General features: G+C 48.1%; 1 protein-coding gene across 1 annotated transcript; it reads right to left on the bottom strand.

Moving 5' to 3' along the window:
* Window positions 1-451: 451 nt before the first annotated feature.
* Rnf228 (ring finger protein 228) lies at window positions 452-3,642 on the bottom strand. The gene has a single exon (XM_050161049.1). The coding sequence runs from the start codon at window positions 3,100-3,102 to the stop codon at window positions 2,080-2,082; it is 1,023 nt and encodes a 340-aa protein (XP_050017006.1). The 5' UTR covers window positions 3,103-3,642; the 3' UTR covers window positions 452-2,079.
* Between the last annotated feature and the right edge of the window lie 6,870 nt (window positions 3,643-10,512).

The following is a 10,512-nucleotide window of genomic DNA, read 5'->3' as shown; positions in this document are numbered from 1 at the left end:
TTTTTTGGGGGTGTCATAGCCATAGGGACTAAAGTCTTCTCTCTCCAAAGCATTTCAACAGCCCTCAGTGAGTCTTGGGGGAGTCTTATTAAAAAGCTCAGAAACAGAGGTTGGGAAAGAGGTTCAATGGTTAGAGCAGCGGAGGACCAGTGTTAGACCCCCAGTATCCCCATGGTGACCCCCAATGGCTTCTCACAACTCCATAGGCACCAGGATCACACAGGCTGCACATACATGCACCCACACACATCTTTTAAAAAATAGGAACATTTCTTTAAAAGGAAAGAAGCCCAGAAGTACACAAAGTGCTCATCTTAAGCAACCACACTCTCAAGTGTGAGTTATTTCTCACTCAAAACATGCAGCTGGGACCTGGCTGGGAATGTGCGTGCAAGGCAAAGAAAGGCTGTGTGAATAGCTTGGAGCATTTCCACCATGAAATAAAATTGCACCAAAACCAGTGTGGCTGATTTTCTACAAACACTTCCTATTTTTATTAAGACAACATAGACATCTAGCACACCATATTGTGGTTCCTAAATTGTAGCCACGCTACTTATGGATGGCCAATAAATTACTTCGTTCATGTGATAGATATAAATGCTTCATTCGAGTTCAGTTAATAAGATGGTGTCAGGGCATCATGCAGACGACACAATACACAAGGAAAAATGACACCCCACCCCCAAGAGACAGCTCTGATTTTTTTCAAACCATGAAAACGATCTCTTTCCAATTTCCAAAAAAAAAAAAAGGAACATTTGTTTCCATACAAAATACACTTAGATCTATGTTTTTCTTTGGAAAAGGCAGCTACACGCTACACCATGTCAAGTACGCACTCACAAATCATTCCCGTTAGTCTCAAAATCAGGTCGATATGTATTTTCCCCCATCAGGTGTGGACATTTCAATGATTTCCATGACAGCAAAAAGCCAAACTCAAGATATGATAAATGTACAATATCTCGATAATCATTAGAGACAGAGGCTCTTTTCAGCTTCATCTTTGGGCATTAGTCTGTGTTTTCATAGAGTTGAAAGTTGTTTCACAGTATAAAATCTTGAATGAATTACTAACACTCCTTGATTTTTTTCGGCTTCTGGTTCTGAAATGCATTTGAATCAGAGGTAACAGAGAAATGATACCGTTCAAAACGGCTTCCAGAGATCTCAATGTGCAAAACTTCCAGATCTACATATTCAAAAATAAATTATTTTTAAGTTAAATGGGGGGAGGAGGGTCACAGGAAAAGGGAAAACCTATAGTTTATACTCTGAGCAAATAGCTTTCATTATCTTCCAGGTGGGGGCAACCGTCAGTCAGTTTTGAGAGAAAGGAGGTCAAGTTCTTAAAGCTCCCTGAGTCGAGTCCGGTTACAGAAGATGAAAATGACTTTCCTGGCAGTAACACTGTGAATAAAACAACCGCTAGCCTCCAGGAGATGGGACTTCTGGGCTCGGCTCCAGCCACCAGGCGGAAAGCAACGGATCACCAACTAGTACGTGCCAGCTTGAGGGAGAACAGAGATGGCCTGGACCGCACACGCACGCGCGCTGAGCACCTGCCCAGCACAGCTCAGATGCCGATTAGTGCTAAGTCGGTCCAGACGTTCACCCCTCTGCGTGCAGAGTCGGCTGTCCCCGGTTCAACAGTTTCTCCCCTCCGGGGATCTTTGAGACGCAGAAAGGTCATTTGCATTTACGATGCAGTCAGTCTTCCATCAGGCAATTCAAGTCCAACGGCGCTAGAGGCAATCCGCTTTGGGCACCTTCCCAGATTTTGGGAAGGGACATCCACACACTCTGGTCAGGGTGAGGTGGCACATAAAACAGAGATCTGGGTAAAAGACCCGCCCTCCCATACACACACCGGCATCCCTCTTGCCCAATGAAGTAGGGAACAGAAAGACGGGAAACTGAGGCGGGAAGCTGAGGCTCGGCATTGGCCCATGGTCACAGACGAAGTTGGTGGGGAGCAGAAACCCCAGCGCACTGAGGTCCTCTGAGACCAGAAGCCAGGTCCTCTGGGGCCTCTCAGGGCAGGCAATGCACGGGGAGCCGGGTGTGTCGCCCCTTCTACCTGTCGCTCCTCCTGCCCGGAGCTGCAGCTGCCCTTGCCCTGGAGCCACTCCCGCCGCTTGCTGCCGAGCCCGCGGCCGCCCCCTCGGGCCGATACTTGAGCCAGCAGATGATCCAGGTGACCACCACCGAGAAGAGTGCCAGAATGCTAGCCACTGACAGACAGATGGGTCCTACGGGCGAGGGCGAGGGCGATCCTCCCGGAGCTGGGGCAGGACCGGAGGCAGAACCGCTGCCCGGGGGTCCCCCACCCCCGCCGCTGCCGCCGCCGTAGTGGTTGACGAAGATGAGACCGGTGAACAGCAGCACCACCATGGAAAGGAAGGAGAAGACCACGCAGACGCAGCCGGCGGTGAGCGCTGCACGCTTGCAGTTCTGACAGCTCTCGTAGGCTCCCGGGGCGCGGAGGCCTGGGCGGCCGCGAGGCCCGGGGGCGGTGTCCTCCGCGGGTGGTGGCGCCGGCTGCGGCGGCGGCGGGGTGGGGGCTGGCGGCGAGGCAGCGGAGGGCGCGGGGCGGCGGGAGGCCAGAGGCGGGAGCCGGTCCTGGGGTAGCGGATCGTGCGCAGCACGCAAAGCCAACGGGAAGGCCTCGGCGAGCTTGGTGTTGTTGGGCAGGCCGTGCACGCGGCTGTCCGGCAGCGGCGTGCGGTGGCGGCACACTGGGCACGCGATGGCTCCGGGCGGGCCGTGCCAGGGTGGCGGGCGCGGCGCGCGCTCAGGGGCCGCGCTGGAGGCGGCTGCGGCGCGGAGCTGCAGCTGGCTCAAGCACTCCTGGCAGAAGGTGTGCAGGCATGCCAGCAGCTTGGGGGCGCGCCGGTCCGCGTCGAAGTAGTTGTAGCAGATTTTGCACTCGTAGTCCTCGAGAGGAGGGAGGCTGGGGGCGGTCGCCGAGGTGTCTTGGACTGCGAGGTCCCCATCGTCGCGAGTTCCCGCCGTAGTACCCCCAACTCCCTCCCGGCTCCCGGGGCTGCTGCTCCGGCTCTGGGTGCTGCCGCCGCTGTCGTTCGCAAGCGCTGCCATGGCATGATCCGCCCCTCATCGGGGGCTAGGTGAGGCGTCTTCCTCCCCCTGCGTTGCAGCCCCGGCTCCGGGCGGGGAGGAGGCGCTTCTGCCTCCCCCCCTCAGACTGCTGTCGCCTGGCGGGGGAGGTAACCGCTGGCTGCTGCGCGCCCGGCCCTCCGGTCCACCCACCCCACCCCACCCCACCCTAGTGCGGATGCTCTGGTCCTTCCCGGTCCCTGACCGAGGTACCCCTAATCCTCTCCACCCAGGTCTCCAGACAGCTTTCTGCATCGATTTATGTTGGACTTAAAAGTAAGGTAAAGATGGGCTTGGGGATGTTGCAGGAAAACATTTGGGGATGCAGTTGCTTAAGGCTGTTCCTTCTTGCCTGTACATACAGCCGCTAAAGATGCTGTGGTACCGGGACCCGCTTTTTCTGTTTTCCTCTTCCTGGACATTACTCCTCCCACCTCTCCTTTTTTAAAACCAGTTTTTAAAAACCAGTCTGGGGTTAGATCCCGGGAGAAGTCGTCTCTCCCCCTACCAGCAAGAGCTCACCGTGATGTCATGCAGGACCCGCACAGGAAGGGGAAGCGGCGGCCTCTCAGCCTGGTAGAGGCGGTTCCTTCCCCCAGCTGAAAATAGTGATCTCACGTCTCAGTCCAAGGGCGAAAGCCAATAATCCCCAAGCCATTTACGCTTTGCGCTTTTATTAGCAGGGCCCAGGCAGACGTGTTCATCTCAGAGTGGAAGCGGAGAAGGGCATTTTCCCTCCACCGTTTGGAGGAAATTTGGGAACCGGGCAATACCCCTTTCCTCCTCCGAATGGTTGCTTCTTGAGTTTAAGGCGAGGAGACTGATTCGGAGAAGAGTGCAGCTGTTCCCTTGGAGATGAACGCTCTAGATGCAGCTGTTCTAAGTACCAGGCGGAGAAAAGAAAGAAGCTGGCAAGGAAGTTCACAGACTGAGAAGCTCAGTTTAGGCCCAGAGGCTAGTCTCACCCCCTCCTTTCTCATGCCCACTTTAATCATCCAGACTCAGAGAACACAGAATTCTCCACTTCGAGTGGGGAAGACGCTGAGCTTATGAAAACCCCAAGATGTGTGGAACAAAACTCCAAAGAAACAAGTCAGCAGTATATTGTACAGGAGTCTTTGGGTACAGCCTGCGCAGTGATGTTTAGATATTCTTAACCTCTCCTTCCCTGTGTCTCTCCAGGCTCCCCCACCCCACCCTGTGAAGAGGAGAATGGCCACCCATCTCCCCACTTAGCAAACAAGGAGAAAATGGCTTTGCAAGTTTTTTTTCTTTATTTCAGTCAGTAGGAACCTTTCTGTCCCAGTCCTCTGAACTGCAAGGTGCCACGGAGAATACTGCAAAAAATGACAAGGAAGCAAACTCAAAAGAGAGGACAGAAAGGAACCAGTGGAGAACCAACAAGAGTTACCTAAGAAGGCTGGGGTGGCAGCTCAGCTGGGAGGTGCTGACACACCCAGCGTCATCCTGAGCACCTCATAAAGGCATAAAGGGGGTGCAAGTAGCATAAACCTGTAATCCAAGCACTTGGGAGGTGGAGGCAGGAGATTAGACATTCAAAATATCCTCAACTACATATGGACTTTGAGGCCCACCTGGGCTACATGAGACCCTGTCTCCAAACACAAAACAAAGCAAAACAAAACAAGACCAGTTTCTGGGGGAATTCTAACTGACTAAGACATATCTGGAGCATTTGAAAATGAGCGTATTTTCACTCTGTGTGAATAGTGAAAGTACTATGTCTTAAATTTAATGCTTTAAGTTAAACTTGTTTAAACACACTAACTTTCTAGTTTCGAGCTTTGTAATTATTATTTATGAATATATATTATTAAATGCCTCATTCTGTGATGGGGACAGTACTGAGAGGCTAGTTGGTGGAAAACAAAAAGCTCTCCTCTGACCTTGAAAGGCTGCAGACTGACTCACAGCTAACTGAGTCAACTTTGAGACTTTTCTGCTCCGCACCTGCCACTCCCGTTCAGCACGTGTGTCTCATGCACAGTTCCACACGGTGCTCTTTAAGCTCTGATTAGGTGTGTGCTATGTTTGCCATGCCCACCAGAAAACTTGACACCGTCTCGGGAGGAACAGTGCACAGATGCAAGAGAAGCTAATGTGGAGAGAGCTGTATGGTTCTTTTCACACACCCAGCTCCATGCTGAAGATGCCCAAAAGGCCATGTAAGAGCTCCGAAGACCTGTGTGCTAGGATATAGATTGTTTTTGGGCAAACCACTCAAGCTTTAGCAGTTGTAGCCAGTTGTGCGTTCTCACTTACATCGGGGCTTCTCACACCAGCATTACTGACATTTGGAGCAGGTTAAATTTTTATTGCAGGTGCCGTTCTGCGCATGACCAAAGTTAGGTGGTGTCCTTGGCCTCTACCCATCTGAAGTCAATAGCGAAGCATCCAGATTGTGACAACCATAACAATCCCCCCCGAGGATGAAACCATCCCTGGCTGTGGACCTTCAGACACATCTCTAAGTGAGATTTGAGACAGATTTGCTCTAAGTGAGATCCGAAGCGGATCTTCCAGCTCCTATCTAGAGTATGCAAATGGCATCCCCAAGGCATTTATCACATTGTGCCCGTGTTTCTTGTGTAGGTCATGGTAGTTTAGGTCCCAAAGTATGAAACAGTATTTGAAAGACATGGTTATAAATTTTGCCAATGCTTTCTATAAATAGTTACAGGATCTTGGTTAACAATAACTAAATATATTGTGCTTGGTTAGGTAATATTTTTGTTTTGATTTGGGCAGACAGTATCCCACATTCTAACTCAGGCTATCCTGGAACTCATAGGTGGCAAACACAGCAAACCTCCTGTTTCAGTTTCCCAAGTATTGGAATCGCAGGCATGAGTCAACACAACCAGTCTAGATAATGTTTTCAAAGGAACCCAACACCTCAATTATTTTATAACTTGGGGACATATGTTAAATTCCTAGGACTCATAAAAAATGTCTTATAAGGATTTCCTTGGTGCCACAAAGAGGGTTGGTGATACCTGGAGAGTGTTAGGTAGGCCACAGACACTAGATCTAGTGGACCACAATGCCCAGCGACCAGCCATGCTACCTGCAAGAGTAAACATGGAAACTTGATCATTCTAGGGACCTGACTTTCCCTAGAAGGAAAAATGTGTTGAATTGAGTAATTGTTTGTTCATTTTTCAAGACAAAATTTTTCTGTGTAGCTTTGGAGCCTGTCCTAGAACTCTCTCTGTAGACCAGGCTGGCCTTGAACTCACAGAGATCCTCCTGCCTCTGTGAACTGGGTCTTAAGTCGGCCAGGAGTAGCTCAGTATTCATTCTGGAATTTGAATGGCCTTTACCGGAACCCTGCTCATATCTTGAACATATCAGATACTGGATGCTGGATTACTTAAGTTTTGAGGACCCAAGTAAATAGGAAACTCTCCATGCTCTCCAATGATCTTTTGTCTATGGTCCCTCCCTCGGCCATCCAAACAATCTTCTAGTTTGAGAAGTCTCTGTCTTGACAAAAGATTAGGGATGTTCATTCACAGAACAGGTGCCTTGGCAGTTCTGAGCCCAGGTTCCAGGTCTGTCTTTCACCCTCAGTGTATTTCCAGGCTACCTTTTCTGTGCCTTGGTTTCATAAACCAAAATCAGGATGAAAGTACTCACTGCATCCTTATTAATTGCACATTGTAAGGATCAGATGTGCTATATATGTAACATAAAATCGTAGGCTCCAGCCTCTGGTAGCACTTATCATTATTTATGTTCGGGTTTCTGTATCTGATCTAGGGATCCTCACAGATGCCTGTGAGAGAGGCCTCAGTGTCCCTGGCATCCAGACCAAGGTGGAGCAGCCAAAGGAGATGAGGCAGTTGTCACCCAGTTCTTCTGACACTCAAAGAGACACAAGTAGCAGCGTTTCCTATGAAGTCAGCCATGCCCTACAGATCTGTCAGCTGTAATAAACAAAGCCCTTCATAAAACCTCAGGGCCAAGTGGAATCTCACTGTTCACATCAGAGGGATAGATGTCTAGGTAGATAAAGCTACTCAGAAGCAAGTATTAAATCATTCCATCAAATAGCTGACATTTTAAAATAGAAACTGGGTCGATTGGATTCAGCATTTGCCCAGGTCCTGTTTCAGAAGACACTGGAACTGGTGAGGATGCCTGGCCTCTGGCAACCAAGAATTCAATGGAAGAGTCCAAGAAAACAGGACAGCTGACTGTGCTGTGACTATCCTAGAGGAGACACTAAGACAGAAAAGGGGCATGGGTAACAAAACTAGGAATTTTTGAATAAAGTGTCGATTTTAGTGAGCAATAATGTATCAATACTGGGCTTTTGATTATGATAAATGTAGAACATTAATGTAAGATACAAATAACCAGAAACTAGATGTGGTGATTTTTGAGGACACTGGGAATCTCTGCAAGTTTCTGTAAATCTAAAACTATTATAAAATGTAAGTTTAATTTTCATCATATATATTTCTAGAATTGTGTTTGTTGGCTTTACAGTACTGTAACAAAATTCCCGAGATAAGCAAATTATAAAGGAAAAAGGTTTGCCTTGGTTTTTAGTATGGGAGACTTTGAGTCACTGGCCTGTTGCTTTTTTTTGAGCCTGTGTTGACTCTTCTCTCTGCAGTGAGTGTCATTAATGCTGGTCTCATAACTGGTCAGAGTGCTGAGAATTAGAGACAGTTGAGGGCTCAGCCCCAGAAGGGACATCCCCATCAACAGTCCTGCCTGTCCAGCTCAGGAAACATCACAGAAGAAGGGGCAGAAAGACTGTAAGAGCCAGAGGATGAGGGAGCAGAGCTAGGAAATGCTGTCCTCTGAACTTGACTTGGCCACTGCACTCACAGTCCTCTGTGCAGGATGGAGTCGACAGGGCCAGTCAGCATCACTGAACCCAATGGATCAGGGGTGGGAACAAGCTTGAAGGAAGGAAAGGGAAGTGATCGACGTGTGTGTGTGTGTGTGTGCGTGTGTGTGTGTGTGTGTGTGTGTGTGTAATGGATATGATCAAGATACATTGTGTGTGTGTATATATAAGAGAGAGAAAAAGTAAGAGAGAGTATGAAATTGTCAACAACTAAATCAAAGATACTATTTTTTAAAAAGTAGAACAAGAGGCGGGGCAGTGGAGGGGAGAGGTGGTGGTGCACGCCTTTAATCCTGGCACCCTGAGGCGCGCAGACCTCTGTGAGTTCAAGGCCAGCCTGATAGACAAAGAGAGTTCCAGGACAGCCAAGACTGTTTCCCCTTGTCTTGAAAAACCAAAAAGAAAAAAAGAAAAGAAAAAAGGAAATAAAAGTTGTGCAGGATATGACGGAACAGTCTGTCTTGAAACCTTGATCTTAGGTAGTCAGGACATCCCATCTAATAAAGTGTACACGTCCTTAAGGAAATGAGGGAGACACCCATGTGACTGACGGGAGATGGTCCTGCGCACAGTGGACAGCACACACAAAGGTCCTGAGGTGAAGAGTTCTCGTGTTGTAGACACAGCACTGGAGCTAATGGAAGGAACAGAGTAAATTAGGAGAAAGCCAGGAGAGCTACACAGGAATCAGGACAATCATGTAGAGATTTATAAATCCTTTTAATGATTTTTAGTCTAAGTTAGAATGAAAGAAAACCATTAAAGGGTTTTGAGAAGTACAGAATCTGATTTAGGTTTTAAAAGGACAACTGCTCTGGGTGTGGTGGTTCATACCTGTGAACCAAGCTCCCGGGAAACAAAGACAGGAGGATTGCCTTGAGTTTGAAAACAGCCTTGGTTAGAAATTGAGATGCTGTCTTAATAAACTTAAAAACTCCTGGTCAAAGTGTGTCTGTTATTTTTGCTGTCAACTTGACACAACCTAGAGTCATCTGGGAACTTCATATGAATAACTGTTCCCATCAGATTGGCCTGTGGTCATGTCAAGTCTTGATTGACTTGGGAGGGCCCAGCCCACTGTGGGTAGCGCCATCCCTAGGAAGGTGTGTCTGGACCATTTAAGAAAGCTAATTGAGCAAGCTAAGTGAGCCAGTAAGCAGCATTTACCCCATGGTTTTTGCTTCAGTTCCTGCTTGAGTCCCGGCCCTGGCTTCTCTCAGTGATGGATTGTGACCTGGGAGTACAATCCAAGTAAACCCTTTCATTCCCCCCATTGCTTCTTGTCGGTGTGATCTATCACAGCAAAAGAAAAGCCTATGGAAACACTCAACTACTTGGGAGGCTGAAGCAGGAGGATGAGAAGTCCAAGGCCAGCTTGAAACCGAATACGACTCTGTTTCGAAATAAAATGTAAAAAAAGACTGAGGCTGTATCACTCAGCCTCTGCCTAGAATGCCTGCCTCCGTATGTTCAGCCCTCAGCACCCATTGTCTGTCCCCATCATTGCTGACGAATACATGAGGTTGGTGTCTAGGACCAAGGGAGCAGAGCATCCATGAGGTCACTGAGATTCTGCAAGCCGTCTGAGGTGAAGCTGACAAGACTCACTTGTGTGGTGAGGGTGGTTTTCAAGATGCTCCAAAGACCAGAGTTTTTGCTCTGATCTGAGTGCACATGTGCTCCAAGCTTGGTCCTCAGTTCCTAGCACCACGCTTGGTCCCCAGCTCCTAGTGCTGGTTTAGAGAGCTGTGTCTGGGCTCCCAGCTGGAAGAAGTAGGTCTCTAGAGAGGGGATTAGGAGTTAGAGCCCCAGGCGATTCATCTCCCCCACCCTACTCCCATCCCCAGCCTTAGGGGAGATGTGAGGGGATTAAAGGTGTGCAGCGCCACAGTGGACTTTCTTTGACAATTCAAGCTTTTTATTTAGTTAAAAAATTATAATTAGTCCCAGCACTTGGGAAGCAGGTACAGGTGGATCTATGTGAGTTCAAGGCTAGCCAGGTCTACAGAAAGAGTTCCAGGACAGTCAGAGTTACACAGAGAAACCCTATCTCAAAAAACAAGCAAAAATTTAAATGTTTTATTTATTTATTTATTTACTTATTTACTTATTTATTTATTTAACAAGCCTTTAATGTGTTAACATTCAAGTTTGTGGGAAAATACGTTCTTACATAGAGCGGGCAGTATTGTTTCCTCTTCTTCATGTATACCTAAGTGGCCAGGCCATTTCTTTTCCTATCGATTATTTTTCATTTTCTCTCAGTAAGTTCTTAGTAAAGACAGAGCAGATCGATTTTTATCACTTATTCAATAAGTACGTCCTATTTCCTCGTGTTTGCTGCTTCAACACTGAGTCACTCCCTCGCTTAGAGGAGGACTTCCTACACTTGTTCCGCCTACAACCTATCCCCAACCCTGGTTATGTACGTGCACAAAAGAGGAATAGGAACCAATCGTCTATGAATCATCATAAAGAATACATATGTGCATTTTTTCAAGACAGGC

Source organism: Alexandromys fortis, unplaced genomic scaffold (assembly GCF_014885135.2).
Source record: "Alexandromys fortis isolate MF-2015 unplaced genomic scaffold, M_Fortis_MF-2015_v1.1 scaffold_98, whole genome shotgun sequence".
Taxonomy (NCBI): domain Eukaryota; kingdom Metazoa; phylum Chordata; class Mammalia; order Rodentia; family Cricetidae; genus Alexandromys; species Alexandromys fortis.
The sequence above is the reverse complement of the archived record's forward strand: the minus strand, read 5'-3'. Positions and strand labels throughout refer to the sequence as shown.

Coding starts and splice junctions, on each gene's coding strand:
- Rnf228 (XM_050161049.1), bottom strand. CDS start 3,102: ATGGCAGCGCTTGCGAACGACAGCGGCGGCAGCACCCAGAGCCGGAGC.